Genomic DNA, 15,960 nt, shown 5'->3' with positions numbered 1-15,960 from the left:
TCACTGATTACAGCCTTCTCTGTCTTCCCCTGAAATCCCCCACCCTCAGATGTTTCTGGAAATTGAAGGTACACTAGGAATACCATCGAACTACAGGTGAAGAGGTTTGTTGTGAGAAATAGTCATCTTTAACATGAGAAAAAAAATTAAGAAAGTCATGGTATTTAATTCTCAGACACTTTCAATGTCAAATGTTCAATATATAAACTTACTTATTTAAGGTGACTATAAAAAGTAATTGTAGTAATTAAACTTTGAGATCTGCATTTACATCTTAACAAAAAAATATTTTAAACACCTATTTGCACAACATTGTTTTACTATTCATTTCATTCTACTTACTGTGGCTGTTTCATTTTATACTTCCAATCAATCATCTTCAATTTTTAACTATGAACATTTTCTTGTGAAAATAACTATCAAAATCCGTGTTACTAAACAGATATACTAGAGACCATTTTAAGGCAAACAAGATTACAAAATATTTTTTATTACTAAGAATAAAACTCAATAAAAGTTAATAAAATTCAATGCCTGATCATATGCATGCTTACTCATGAATACTGTCATTTGATAATTACTAGTTAAATATACAAATGATTGCAGCATCATAACAATATACATTGCTAATATTGTATATTTACAATGATAGCTCCTAATACTTCGATAATTCAAAAAATAATTTCTCAGATAAAGTTACATTCTTTTCATGTTAGGAATGAACAGTAATACTTCAAAATAAGACCCAGACCATAAATCCCTAACTGATGATGTTCACATAAAAAACAAATAAGACAAATTGTAATTAGTATAAATGGGTTGCCAACCCCTCAGGAAAACTGAATGTCTGCATATCTGAATATTAGGCAGTTACCCTGGTTCACACAAATAAAAAGTTTAATAACAACAATATAGGCAGTAATTACTTTACAAATCCAGATAGTATTCTGATAATCTTACAAATATTAAAGAGACAATTTATGAACATTCCTCAATCCAATTTCTCAGAGATGCTACATTGGCACTACTGTATATGCAAATCTTCCCTCTTTCATTTGGAACTGTACTATGAATTCACTTCTGCTTATCCCATTAATAACCTACTGAAATAACTGTCAGAATATATAAATTCTCTGGATACCATACAAGTGTCTCCTACTTCAAGAACTGACCCATGTCAAATGTGTAAGTCTTCCACATGAGATGTTTGATGAACTTGTTTGGACTGACAAAAAAAACCTGGCTTTTCTCTGGTGGTATGTCTATCTTTTCTTTTTCTAACTCAGAAATTTCATCTTAACATAGATGAGCTATAATTCATCTTAACTGTTAAAAAAGAAAGAAGCAAATATAAAGTCAGTTTATCAAACAGGGTTGATTTTACTAACATGATTAAATTAACCATAGTGAGGTTTTATGATTTGGACAAACTGATAAAAAAAAATTAATTTATAGTGCAGGTTTTTAGTAACTTGGCAGTTCTATAAGAGGGGAGAACAGGGAAGATTTACCTTGTTTTGCTAATTCATTTGAATGAAACCAATGAGATTCTCCTCTATAATATTAGAAATTAATTCTGTAAATAACAGATTTTCAGTAAATTAAAAATCTGAAATCTAACAAAAATCTGTTTCAACATGAAATAATCCCTCAAAATACAGAAGGCAGCTTCTCAGATATAATCAAGTCCTAAATTAATCATTTTATTTTTGGTTTCCATTCTGGTCACCTTCAAAAGATTATTTTAAGAAAACAATATTTTAAATCAGTTTGTTTTTTCTCTTATTTCTTTTTTTGGCATAATAACTTCAATAAAAGCATAAACTAGTAAATACAAAATGTATTAAAATGTACATAACAAATACTTAAAAAAAACAATTTAGCCGTTATAAGCTACCACACAATTAAATACAAGCTGTACAATACAATGCACGTTCAGATATACATCTATATTTGCTTTCAAATGTCTATAACTTAATTTTCCATTCACAAATAAAATGCAAAGCCTCTCTCTCTCTTTATATATACATATATTTTTATATCACTATATACACAATATATTGTGTTTTGGCAAGATCATACAAAACACAAAATTAATATAGATAAGAATCATTATAGTAAATACTAATTGAATGGCAATACCGTTTAAACCATATGAAAAGGACCCACAACGGTTCACACTTACTTTCTAATTCTTAACTCATTCATTATAATACTGACTGTACATTTCATAACATAAAGTACTCAGTGTTATCATACAGGTTCCATAAAAATAATAACTAAAAATTCAGGCAGAATACAGTACAACAATGTTAACACTGGAAAGTTTTTTTTAATGCTATTGCATTAGAACTTCAAATCCATCAAAACAGCCAGCAATTTCCAACAGCAAAAACACCAATAGGGAACATTATAGTTACACTGAAGAAAATTATTATAAAGATCTCATCCCATGGTTCACAGTTTTTGTAAGAATTTATAGTGGGAAATTTTGAACATTTTGAATAAATATTCTGAAAAAAGAATACAAAGCTTTAGAGCAGCCATGGTAATTCAAATTTGTAGTATGTCATAAAAACAATAGACTGTATTATAAAAGCCTTTACCCATTATAAAAAAAAAAATATTTTCAAAACCAAAACACTTTTGATTAATGACAGCATTGACCGATAGTTCAGTATTATTCAGACCATATTTTTGATTAATTTTTAATTAAAATCACAATATGAATACTGAACTTTATTAAACTTTAATTAAACTTTGAAAATATAAGAGTTAAGGAGGCTTAAAAAACATTGTTCACCCACATGAAATACACAAATGTTCCTATATTCACTGTGTCTTCACAGTAGAAACTAGATTTTATATAGCAAAAGCATATAATTTCCTAACTTTTTGTATGTATGAAAAACAGCAAGGAAAGATACATATGAGTAGAAAAACAGCAAGGGAGGCTATTAACTCCTTTGCCCAGTCATTTTCACACTCAAATTGCTTCTTTTCAGGTGTTCGTAATGAAAGATGCTGTATTTGAAAAGGAAACCAGCCTCGGTGGAAAGGATTAAGAATCTCATTTCCTAATAGAAGCCTAATCCCAATGCTACTGGAAGATTCATAATAATTTAATGCAACATTAATTGGAGCTTTGCAGAACAGAAGCCAATGCCTCTAAGGACTGCTACTGTTGATTGATCTCTGTGGGTCACAGTAACTTAATCTGCTCTTAGCTTCCTTTGGGCTCTACAGTGGTTCAGCTTCCCGTTTTATTATGCCATTTTGGAGGCAGTGATGGATATTTAGGCCAGCTCATTTTCAGCAATGTAGCACAAAATTACGTTTTGTGCCTAGGCTCCCAATTCACTAATCCATCAATTATTTCATGGCTAATAAGTAAATATGTTACCTTAGACTTTCATTTAAAAACACGTATTTATGAAATGGTTTATGTAAAATTAAATTCAAATAAATTTACATTTACTTTCTCAGTATATCAGCTCAAATACTTGCTTCTATTAACCAATATACTATCCAATCTCTGAGCAATATAAATTGTGTTCATATTTACAGGTTCAAGAGCTGTGGAATTCTAAGGATTGGTACTCTAGAGTGTGCCAAACAGTAACAATTGGTCTGTTTGATTAAATTTGTTTAAGTAGTAACTTAAATTGCTGAACTGAAAAAGTAATTTGATAAATTCAGTATTCTTGAAAAATGATGTTTTGAAGATATTTTTGTACCAATTAAAATACCATTAGACTGCTTTCTTTTCTAAAATGAATTCTGGCAGCAGACCTCTCATGAAATATTAAGACCTTTTTGTTAATGAGCTAAACACAGAAAACATTGCAAAGCTCTGTAAGAGTATTACTGATGGAAATTTAGATGACTTTTAAAAGTGTGCTTTTAGAGAAATTAATGCAGTTTTATTTACATTTCAATGACAAAGCAAACTATGAAAATATACCCCTACTGTTCAATTTTAACAGAATGGGCTTAAATCGCCAGTAGGAACATATGACTTTGGCACTTCCAAAATCTGGATACTTGGGTCTTTCTCCCCCCCCCCAGGAATGTATTAACTTGTTTATCTTTAGACAGAAATTAGCCTATTTCCTGTAGTACAATACAGTAAGTGACCTATGATTTATTAATGTAGACATGTCATAAAATCTATATTTAACATGCCAGCTACAGTTCAATGTGATATTGCAGCTTAGAGAAACTTGCAAATATTTTACTGCATTATACTGAGCTGGCTGCACAATTTCTTGAATGTATCATTTCTTTACCTTAGCAAAAATCATAGCAAAACTTAACATGCTCTAATAGCTCTCAGAACAGCGTTTTGCAGTCCTGAAGTTTTCCATGCTTAACTCACTTGCTCAGTTTTTGATTCTTCCAATTTATGAAATGTAGGTAGAATGATGCAGTATTAATTAGTAATATACTAAATCTGCTTGTTGTTTTAAAAATTAACTTATACATTTATCACAAACATCAAAATATGATGTTCTCATTTCTGGCAGTTTTGGTTTCTGTGGTGGGAGTTTTTTTTAGCTGCTATTCTTAAGTAACTTATTTTGTTTAAAACACTGTAAGGTTTAATAATATTCATGTGAATGGCACAAATACTGTTTCAAGAAACAAGTATACAGTATATTGCAAGAATGAGGGTGGGGGGAGAAGTGCTATAGCTATACTGAAATCTTAAAAAGAGTAAACCATTCATAGCTACATACCAATACTCGAGTCTTAATATAAAAAAGATACCATAAATGTAGAAGGTGTGACTGAAGTCAGAAGTTTCTCCAGAAGATTGTTAAAATATCACATTAAAAGAGACAAAGAACTTCAAGAAAATGTCTAAGAAAAGCAAGCTGTGATACAACAAGCATTTGTTAAGAAAAGCTCAGAAGTGCATTAGTTCTGGTGAGAGATATAGGAGCAACAGCTCTTACGAGATGTAGAGCCCATTCTGTAACTATGAGCTGTCCATATACTGTCATAGTCAGAGTCTTCAGAGAGGTCGGAAGGCTCCAAACGAGAAAGGCTACTGCGACGACCCAAGGAATCTAGACTGGATTGGTCATCATCAGCCAAGACGTGATTATGCATCAGGTCAGTGCCTTGCCATGCTAAGGATGTATGGGTGAAATGAAAGGGAGGATGGAGACAGGCATAGGTGTGATGAGGAGGAGGACATACAGGATAAGCCACAACCAAAACAGATGAAAATAAAAGCAAAAGGTGATGGGAAGAAAAGGAAAAGAGAAAATATTGTTAAAAAAGCACCAAACCTTTTAAATCTCTATTTTGGTTGGGTTTTATCTAGAAAATATATTTGGCACATACATTTAAAGACGAAAAAAGGGAACTCTCTGAATTTGACTCTCTTGCTTAGAATGTGCATTTGCTTTCATGTTGCTTTTAATGTTCTAAGAAACTATGACTTTAACATGAAGGGTTTTTTTTTAAGTGGTGGAAACTATTACATTAAGAATTTTTTTTAAAGTCTTTTGAATCGATTCTTAAAGTTGGGCTAGATGATATTTCCAGAAGAAAAAAAATATGCTCAAGAATGCTGTATGCATTTTCCCCAACTTGCAACTTCAGACATTGGGAATGTAATACATTTGGAGAATGTGCAGATTGAACAAAAATATACTACCTAGCCATATTTAGTACATTTAGTACATTTTCCTTTTAAATGCCAATTTTGATCATAGCTTTCTTCATACACCTGTATCTGGAATGATTCACTGGGGGGGGGGGACTGGAAGAATGTCCTTATGGAGAAGGAAATTAATGACTAGGAATTGTTAGCATTTTGCCATCCTACACAAAATTCCTATCAGAAATTACTATCACGAGTAACTTGTTTTTATAGAAATATTCCAGACCAGAAGCATGGGAGAAAAAATTTAACTGGTCCAGGAACTTTTAATTTAAAAAAGAGAATGTGCAAACATGAGAGAAACAATTCTCAAACTGAAAAATGCCAAGAGAAACTGAAAACTATTTATGCAAGTAGCTAATACTAATCAGCTTGATTTAGTGAAAGTAAAAACATAAGACGCTTGGGCCCAATTTGCATATACACTCAGTGTCCAAAACAGTTATACCCAGGCATTATCCACACAGTTGCAGCCTTTTAGTGACACTGATATAAATTCCCCAACAAAGAAGGTTTGCAGTAGTTAAAACTCTAAGTCATATGGGGAGATGTGCTCACTAAGTAGCTTACCACATAGAATTGCCTCATTCTCCTTAGGCTCTCAAGTCAGCTTTCCATAAGCTGCACATGTGAACAGGGTCATTTGAGACTGTCCTAAATGTCCCTTTCACTTCCATAGAAGATGGAGGGAGTTGGGCATAGGTGAAACAAAACCAGACAATTCACTGTGATATTTAGGACAAGCTACCACTGAGCTTAATGGAACTGGATTTTCTTACTGCTTTTCCAATCCTTTCAAAATTATATAAAGGCCTTTTCACATGATAATAGACTTATAGGCCTATAACTGAGATCCTGAAATCTTCTGTTCTATGAAGACACATTGTCCACATATAATGAAGGAAAAAGACCATTCTGTTTCAGGAGAAATAATATGGATATTAGCTACATACTCTATTTCTTTATAAAGTGAAATATATCAAAATCAAGAAGTGCAGGGCAGATTTATAGAAGGCAAAGAAACAAAGAACAAGAAAGCTGAAAACAATTCATAAAACAAGTAATAAGGTAGCCCCTACTGACTAGTTATACTTGGATGGATATCATCATGGTAGTTTAGGACTTTAGGCTTTTGGTTCTGAGATATTCAAAGCCACTTCAGAAGAAGGCAATGCACAACACTACTGTTGCCAGAAACAATTACATGGATGGATATGGAATGTCCATGTAACCGTAAGGAGTTGAGCTACACCTGCCCTCTACAGGATACTACTTAAGCTCTCCTGTGTTGGAGATCCAAAGCACAGGATACAAATAGATAATTAACATAAAAATCTTAAATATATAATAAACTAATCAAAGCACTTTAATCCAAAAAATGTAACATTTCTTTAAAAATAAGAGTGAGACTACTATCATGTGCAATCATATTCTATATGATAATTTTAATTGCAATGAATGGCATATTTCCCATGCAAAAGTATTTCTTTTGTCCCACCAAAAAGGTGAAACTCAGGAAAGATTACTATATATATGGACTGTGTTCAAAGAAGCAGAATATTCTCATCTTGTGAAAAGGCCCCTAGAAATACAATTATATGCAGAGGTTTAGGCATCATACTCAAATTGTATGACTCCTTAAAGCTGACACAACTCTCCATGGAACAAAATTAAAAATCTCTGCAAATTTGAATGTATATTTGCTATTCAAAGTAGAACAGTGAATATGACAGGTACAGAAGTTTGGATGTCTTTCCAGATATTTTTGTAACATGCCATTGGCAGAAATAACAGCTTTCAAATATTTCTGGTAACCTAATGTAGTATGTACAGTGATAGCTCAGCACTCGACTGCTTCAAAACTTGTTGAATTTGGTATTCAATGCATTTTGAAGCAGAAAACTTGTCCTGGCACTCATCTTTCTCCCAGTAGTTGACATGCAAGGAAGAACTTGCTGACATCAGCTGCCTCGTGACCAACTATTTCTTCTAAATTGTGGGTCACATGGTAAGTGGCTTTTCAGTAGTCGTTGCTTTTAGTATTCATCACATCTTTCAGAACAAATTATTGACAAGTACCAAGGTACCAATGTATAGTATTTAATAGGTAAAAATAGGTTGGATATAATTTAGCAAGACAATGCACCAAAACATACTGTTAGTCCTTAAAGGTAGGCCCGGTCAAGAAACAGGCATTGCAGGAATTACATAATGCTGCTTATTATTGTAAAGGACATAATCCAGAAAGCCAGCCAGATTTTCTTTCTGCCTTTTGTACCAAGCAGACTCAAGATAGGGTTGAGAGTTTCCTTCCTAGGCCACCTCCTTTTCCAGGGTTCAGTTTTGTCTTATTTTTCCTTAACTATTCCTGCATGTCTTCTTCAAGGTTATCTATGCATTCATCTACACCAAATCAACCAAGAAGCAGTCACAGGAAAGGAAGATAAATATTTATATACAGTAGTATGTCTTTAGTGAAAATCTTTGGGTAAATCTCAAGAACATTTTTGAGCTAGAGAACTTATGAAAGGAACAGTGAGAAGAAAGTCTTAAAGCATGAACAGAGAGATTATTAGCTGACTATACACATTTGAAAACTGACAGGAAGAGTGTACCATGTTTTGCATTTGCCATATTCACTTTTTTTCATTCTGAATTAATAAACAAGTACCCATAAATAGTACAGATACATTCAATTTCACAGAAAGATATCATTTACTTCTCACAGTAGAGTTACATGCATCAATTTCTGTTCCCTCAGGGATTCAGCGAATTATAGTTTCACCAGGTTACCTAAACTTTTGCGTACAACTTTGTTACCAAGTTAGAACAGAGATTTAAACAAGAAATAGATGAAAGGAAAGGAAAGCCAGCTGCTATTATTTTTCTCCAAATCTCCTCTCGCACAAGTTATTTTTCAAATAATGTTTCTCCATATGAAAATTTTAAAATATCTTCTGTCCTATTTCTTATGGTTCCTCCTGTTATGCTAAAGTTGCATTTCCCAGCAGCACCTCTAAAATGACAAAAGAATGGTGCTACTAGCAGAATTGCCAGATCTGCACTATGGGAACAGGCAGAATGTGAACATAGAGGTAGAGAGACACTAAAGGACACTGAAACATGATCTAATTTCCTGGACTCATAATGAATTTATTTACAATGTCCAATTTCTTAAAATACTGGTAATATTTAGGAATTATTAGATACAAACCAGCCAACCTTCCCAAAGTACAAGACCAACTCCACTTGCTTTTGTGAAGTTCTGTTAAATTGTATGGGGATAGATTTTAAAAATAATAATTTAAATAAAATCAGCAACCTTGAAAAAAGAAGCCGTGCAACAAATTACTATTATCATATTCATTGCAGAGAAACACAAATGAAAGCAGTAGATTTTTTGATGTATGCAATGAAATTTCTTGCACTATGTATACTTATAAAATATACATAGAAAGGGGAAAACAGCAAAAAGCATTTTGCACTAGTTTTGTGTCTCGGTAAGGACATATTTGCATGAACTAAAAAGAATATGCTCACATAAGACTTCTCTCACCTTATACATATTGGTATAAAAAATATATTTAAATGACAAGCACCAACTTAGCACAGTTGTACCATTTGAAGCATTACCAATTCATCCTATCCCACTTAGTTCAGTCATCTATAGAATCCTAATAACTTTCAGTTAATTGTAGGGTTAGTATCAAATTAAATGACAATGTCTGATTTAGAAGGGAATTATAAAAAGGCCCATACAAAAAGACATAAAAACTTCAATGACAATTTTATAGCAATAAAGTACCAATCATGCGTGCCTATGGTTCCATAACAATACAAAACTTTTTATTAAGGTTCTAGAAAAAAAAACACCCTCTCAGTAAAGCAAAAGTAATTCTAGAATAATTAACCCTATTATTAAAATTCAATTCACAGGACACACAAAAGAACTTTAACTGATGCTCTAAAAAACAGAGACAGTTTGTTAATTGTCAAATATTAGCACACAAATTATTGTCTACAATGCATATTGTCCAAAATCTAACCAAAATAAGCATTAGGGAGATTTACTGGACAAAAAATACCCATCAGTGTCTTTCTTCCTGTACAGACCGACTTTGACTATTCTGAAGAAAAAAATAGCCTTAGCTGTTGACTACTTTCATCATTAATGGCAAAACTGTGCAAACTGATTCAAATCAAGAAGAGTATTCCTTAAGTACATGTTATGCATGCGGGCAGATTGTCTGATTAAGTGCAATGGTTTACTTACAGCAGAGGATCTCCACCACTGCAGCCTTGTTTAAGATTAAAATAACCTGGGTCCCCAAGACACAGTGAAAGTTGAGCATCTGAGTAACTGAAAATAGCAGCTTTGCTCAATATACAAAATGTTAAAAAATATAGAATAAAAAGGTACTATTAATAACTATAATAAAAGCCATTTTTGATATAGATGGATTTTTCTATCATATGTTTCATTACCATTTTTGATAGAAACAACCACTGTAAGCCAGATTTTGGGGAACCCTGACTTACCATGAATGAGCCGAGTGTTAATTAATACAGTTGTTCACTCTCACCTGGCTGCTCCTACTAGTTTGAGCAGATAAAAAAATAAAAAATTGTTTGTTTAGCACAAAGCTTAGAGTTAAGACTTCTTTAAAAAATGAATAAAAGGCTGCACTGGTGGCAGATGAATCCTTAGAAGACAATTAGACACATATCTGTTATTCCTCATTTCTTATACAAACATAACCACAAGAACACATTCACTAATGCAATGCAGACAGAGCCTTATCCAAATTGTTGGTTCATCATTTCTAAGTGTAATGTTAAAACAACAAGCAGAAAGTGGGAGGGGGGCTCCTTGACCCTCCAGAGTGGTATCAAAACTATGTAACTTGAAGTCTGCTTTTCTGCCATTGAGCATGTTAACTAAACCTTGAACCTTGTGCTGTTATTTATACAAATCATAATTGTATGCTAGGGGTTGTTAATAGTTTAGAAATTCTAGCTTGCAGAGAATGTAAAAAAATCCAAGCCAAGTTTTCAAATTAGATAATAAAATTAAAGCATTTTTTAAATGTTCAGCAGGAAGACACTGGCTCACAGCTCATACATAGTAAGCCAACATTTCCCAGAATAGTGGTCTATCGTTCTTAAAGCAGAACTTAAAAAAACAACTTTTAAAATGTAAACCATATCAAATATTTAATATTTATTATTATAAGAGAGATTTGACTTAAGTAAATTAAAAACAACCAAATCAGTCAAGCAAGATTTATTCACTATGTATACTATTTGAAATCTTGCATGTGCCTAGCTAAGCAGCAACATGGCCAATTTTGAAAAACTAAGCAAGGCCATATCCAGTTAGTAGCTGGATGAAAAAACAGGAAAGACCCTAAAAGTAAAAAGTAAAATCCTGTAAGAAGGCAAAGGAAACCACTTTTCCATTACTGTTAAGAAAATTACATGAATAAGTCTAAGATTTGAATTTTACTTAATTTACTTAAATCTTGCTATAGTAAACATATATTTAGGGTTGGCAACTTCTGTGATGACATGGATATCATCCATGTTTGCTACTGTTAAATTAAGAATACATAATTATTATACACAAACATTAAATTAGAACAGAAATGTTCAGGGTGATGATTCTCACTTTTACAGAAAAAAAAAGACATATGTTCTCAGTAGAAACATTATCCATGCAGTATCAGGAGCTCTATTCATTTTCTGTGGGAGTGACCTCTTTTTAGTCCGGAGGAACTGCTCAATGTATTCCATGATGCAGTAAAGAGGTGAAAGAATGTCCTAGAAAAGCCTTCCCCCAATCTGTTGTCCTCCAAATTTACTGGATTCAGTTCACACTGCTAAAGCAGTGTCACTAACCATACTGCACAAACACTCATTCAACAAATCTGGAGAACACTAGATTAGAAGAAAATGCATGTAAAACACTGTCATTGCACAAGAACATGGTCTGAACTCTGGCTCATAGGATAAAGGGAAAGGCATGATATTGACAGTGGCATTCATTCAGCTGTCTCACAATAAAAATGGTGGTGTTTGTGAGCCGATGAAGAAAATGCGTACCTACCTTTTTGACTGTCAAGTAAAGAATGCCTCCAATTCTAAACCAAAAAGAAACTATGCCTTAGGTATTAAAATGTTTGCAAGAACATTTTTTAAAAATTAAAAAAGTAAACAACAAAGCCTAATGATCTTTCAGTAAGTACAACTGAAAGGCTTAATGAGATGGTGAATGCACTAAAATGAACATCTAAAACTAAATTGTTAGCATGTATTATTCAAGAAATTCAATAAGACATCATAGCAGTGTTGCCAACACATACATTTCTTATTGCTAAATCTGGGAATCACAAAAGCACTTCTAAAGGATCAAAGAATCAGTGAACATTGCAAATGCACATATACCCAAGTTCCTAATGAATTTATGTACTATTTTCATCACTTACATCTCACTTTTCAGACCATACAAACCAATGACATGAATAAAAAAAAAATAGCAATTACTTGCTAGATGGCTAAAATCATACTTTACATTTTTCTATTCATATTTTTTTTAAAAAAAACTTACTTGAGTTTAATGTTTGACGTGTTTTGGCACTTGTGCAATAAGCTTCAATGACTTTTAGAATCTGAGCATCTTCTTCTAAAGCAGCTGTACCTATAAAATACCCAAAACATATTAATTTAATACAATTATGCTGTATACTGACACTCAAATTAAACACTATGATTAACAATTTATAGGTAATCCATGTTTAACAACCATAATTGGGGATAGCCACTCTAGTACTAAGTGATGCAGTCAATGAGTGAAACATCATGTGATCCCAATTCACAATTTTACTGCTGGCTTCTCCACTGACTCTGCTTGTCAGAAGTTGGCTGTGAAATGAGCAAATGGCGATAACTTGATTGCAGGATGCTGCAATAATCACAAAGGCCCATTGGTAACAAAGGGCCCAAATTGCATGACCTCAGGGATGCTGCAATAGTTGTTAAGTGCAAGGATCAGTTATAAAGTTACTTTTTCACTCCCATCATAACTTTGAATGCTTTCTAAACAGGGCAGCTGATTACAAGGAGTACTTGTAATCGTAGGTGTTTCTGAAGTGTCTTATTGCAGTAATATGATAGGATTTTAGATTTGGCAATAGTACTTTTCTAGATCTTGAGATAGTAAACCGTTTTATAACTGCTTAATAGGTGAAGATATGAATTATCAATCTGCTGACACACATAGTTCAAGACAACCAGAAAATAAATTAGGGAAATTCAAATATCTATTGCTTCTCATTTTTTCAAATTGGGAAACTATGATTTAAGTTTTGGGGAAAATGATATTAAATTAAAATGCTATGTTATTCATTTTATTTTATTAAGTAATAACCATAAGATTCTTGGTAGTATAAATCATACATTGCAGAAAAGATTTTTAAAAATCCAGAGTAAAAGATAATCAGAAGTCAAATTACAATTGGCATACAATCTAAAAATAGAACACCTCACACAAAGAAAATTAAAGTAACATCATCTTAACTAAGTTTAGGATCACTTAGGAAGAGCAGTCTTAAACAGCTTCTGAAAAGCTGTAGGAACTGGGACAAGTCAAATTCCATAGTTTGGGCCCATTGATGAAAAAACATTCTTTAACTTCTGTCTTACTAATTTCATGGAAGCTAGGAATCCACAAATACAAATCCCATCTAGGGATTTGTACCTTAGGCTGATGCTAACTGAAAAAGCCTATTCTGAAGTATTTCAACATTAAGTCAGATAGTGATTTACTATTTGTAAACAGCACTGTAAATTGTTTCTGGAATCTTATTGGTGATCAGTCCAGGGCACATATCACAAGTCTAATGTACTCCTCAAAGCCATTGTCATTTGCAGGAAGACTGCTGCATTTTGTACTAAATGCAGCCCAGACTCACGAAGAACCTCTCCCAGTGGTTTTATTCAGGGCTTTTTTTGTCACAGAACGCCCAGAATGGAGTTCCAGCACCTTTTGGGGATGGAACCTTGTAGGATAGGCAAGGTGGGTTGTATGACGTGTCAGTTCCAGCACCTTTTTTTTTTATACAAAAAAAGCACTGGTTTTATTATAACCAAAAAGCTGAGGGGACAGAACTGAATTCTGTAATTGTGCTGCAAAAACACAGGCAGTATTTTCTTGAGATTTTACAGTAATTTTAAAATACACTTAACTCTATTTTCAGAAGTATGCAGCAACCTTCTCTTCTAATCTTTCTCAACTCTCTCCTTTTTAGTTTTAATTGGTATTTTAAAAAATTGATCCTTTTCCCAACCATGCTTTTTCCAAAAGGGTTAAATAAAATCAAACTATTCATTTTAGATATTCTGTATGGCATCGAACCTATTCCTATAATAACGAATAAAGCTTTTTAGAAGCTTTATTTGTTATTATAAGATACATAGTCGTATTACAAAACTTAATAAAACAAATAATTCAAATGTATTAGATTACCATGATGTATAGTGCACAAAAAAGAACTGCAGTTTTGTCTCATCCCTCCAGAATATACTTACTTTTTCTCAGAGCAAATTCTTCTTCTGATGGTTTCCGTTCTGGTTTTCGCTTGGGCAACAGTTTTTTCATGGTTTTAGGGCTTTTGCTGAGATCCTGTTTGGATTTTTTTTTAAATAGTATATAATGTACATAACTGACATTTATTTGTAAAATTTCAAAACATTAAGACATGTCAATGAAACAATGATTTATTATTATAAATTCTGCTTTTCAAGCTATGTCCTATAAACTCATTATAAGGTGTGTCTGTGTGTGTGTGTTCAGTAGTTAGCAAAAACAGACACATATGTAAGGAAACTCTTAAACAGAAGCTGAAAATAGCAGTTTGTCAAAGGGAAAATAAATTTATTTACAGTCCAAGACCAGCCATATAAAGCACATTAAGTACCATAAATAAAAAGATTACGGAAGCCAGAAACAGTAAAAACACTACCCAGAGTCAGTAGGTGAGTTTGGCAAATTTGTTTAATAAATAAATAAATAATATAAAAAAGTTATGGAAGAAGCCTAAAAGAGTTTGGGGAGGAGGACACCAAATGACCTCTGTAGGCTATAGCTACTGAAAGACCAGTTGCAGCTTTCCTGGGGGTACATGGAAATTGATTACACAAAGGTAAATAGTACCCAAAGGTGATTCTAAGAATGAATAAATGTTCTGACAACTGGTATTATAAAAACTGTCTGTCTTTGAGTGTACAATGGGCAGTTAACAATATATGTAATATAGATTCCACTTCTGCTTCAGAATATATGCAAGTTTTCATAAGGGAGGCTGACGTAGATGTGGCAAAAAAAGTATTGGTACACATCCACTTTTCCCTAAACAATCCCAATTTGCCATGAGATAAGTTGAAACTGACTTAAGTAAGTGGTATCCAACTTTATTTTATAGTCCATACAGCAGAATAAAAAATAAAGGACTGCAGCTAATTTTACTGGACATAGCCACAAGAGGAAAACTAACCCCAAATTCTACAAAACGACAATATGAATGGGAGAGAAAGAAACAAGGAAAACCTCTGAACAAATCCTGGCTGACTTCCAAAATCAAAGTACAACACCAAAGGTACAACAATATCAAGCCACGCCATCCATTACTATCTGCCTGGAAGCGGTCTCCATGGTAAAAGATGCAAGCAGACTCCATTTCTGAAAACTAGATTTGAGTTTGTTAAAATACATATTCACAAGTCTCAATCCTTCTGGGAGAATATCCTTTGGACAAATGAAAACAAAATCAGAGCTTTTTTGTTAAGTCACACTACTCTATGTTCACAGAAGAAAAAAAATAATACTTTTTTTTAAAAAAACCACCCTCCTTATACTATCCTTACTGGAGCCACGTAAGAGATTATGGGGTTTCTCTCTGCCTCCTGCACTGGGTACCTTGAATCTGTCCAAGGCACAATGAAATCAGATTATTAAGGCATTCTGGAGTGAAATATAATGCCGAGTCTTCTCAATCACAAGTCATGGGTTCTATAACAAGGACAGTGACCCAAAACATATATTTAATTAAACTTAAGAGTAGCTGAAAAGCAAACAACAGACTTTTCTGAAGTACTTGCTAGGAGTCCTGACCTGCAATAAAACATATATGGAAGAGTTGAAACTCAAGAGTTGGGAGAAAGAACCCCTCAAAGCTAACACAACTAGAACAGTTTGCTCAAAAAAAGTGTGACATATTGCCAATTAAGAA

At 33.0% G+C, this 15,960-nt stretch overlaps 1 protein-coding gene and 1 long non-coding RNA gene across 10 annotated transcripts in view; one reads left to right on the top strand and one right to left on the bottom strand.

Annotated features, from left to right (window-relative positions):
* ARHGEF7 (Rho guanine nucleotide exchange factor 7) overlaps nt 1-15,960 on the bottom strand; it is a 142,233-nt gene that overhangs the window by 41,955 nt on the left and 84,318 nt on the right. For 4 of the 7 annotated variants that reach the window (XM_039326737.1, XM_039326735.1, XM_039326736.1 and 1 more), the window contains exons 17-18: nt 14,261-14,354; nt 12,282-12,371 (exon numbers count right to left, since the gene is read on the bottom strand). In XM_039326737.1, the coding sequence (XP_039182671.1) occupies nt 12,282-12,371; nt 14,261-14,354 (184 nt within the window). Of the gene's footprint in view, nt 1-4,958; nt 5,136-11,780; nt 11,815-12,281; nt 12,372-14,260; nt 14,355-15,960 lie in introns of those variants that run through there. The other 3 variants (XM_039326740.1, XM_039326742.1, XM_039326738.1) reach the window with 3 other exon arrangements.
* The window catches only part of LOC120300552, a 39,125-nt gene that overhangs the window by 18,095 nt on the left and 5,070 nt on the right, over nt 1-15,960 (top strand). The window contains exon 3 of one of the 3 annotated variants that reach the window (XR_005554686.1): nt 5,009-5,118. The exons of 1 other annotated variant lie outside the window; for it this stretch is intronic. This is a non-coding gene — a long non-coding RNA (uncharacterized LOC120300552). Of the gene's footprint in view, nt 1-3,005; nt 4,914-5,008; nt 5,119-15,960 lie in introns of those variants that run through there. One more of the 3 variants, XR_005554688.1, reaches the window with a different exon arrangement.

Source organism: Crotalus tigris, unplaced genomic scaffold (assembly GCF_016545835.1).
Source record: "Crotalus tigris isolate CLP2741 ecotype Arizona unplaced genomic scaffold, ASM1654583v1 scf7180000024343.1644824, whole genome shotgun sequence".
NCBI lineage: Eukaryota > Metazoa > Chordata > Lepidosauria > Squamata > Viperidae > Crotalus > Crotalus tigris.
Note: the sequence above shows the minus strand (reverse complement) of the source record. Positions and strands in the feature narration are given on the sequence as shown.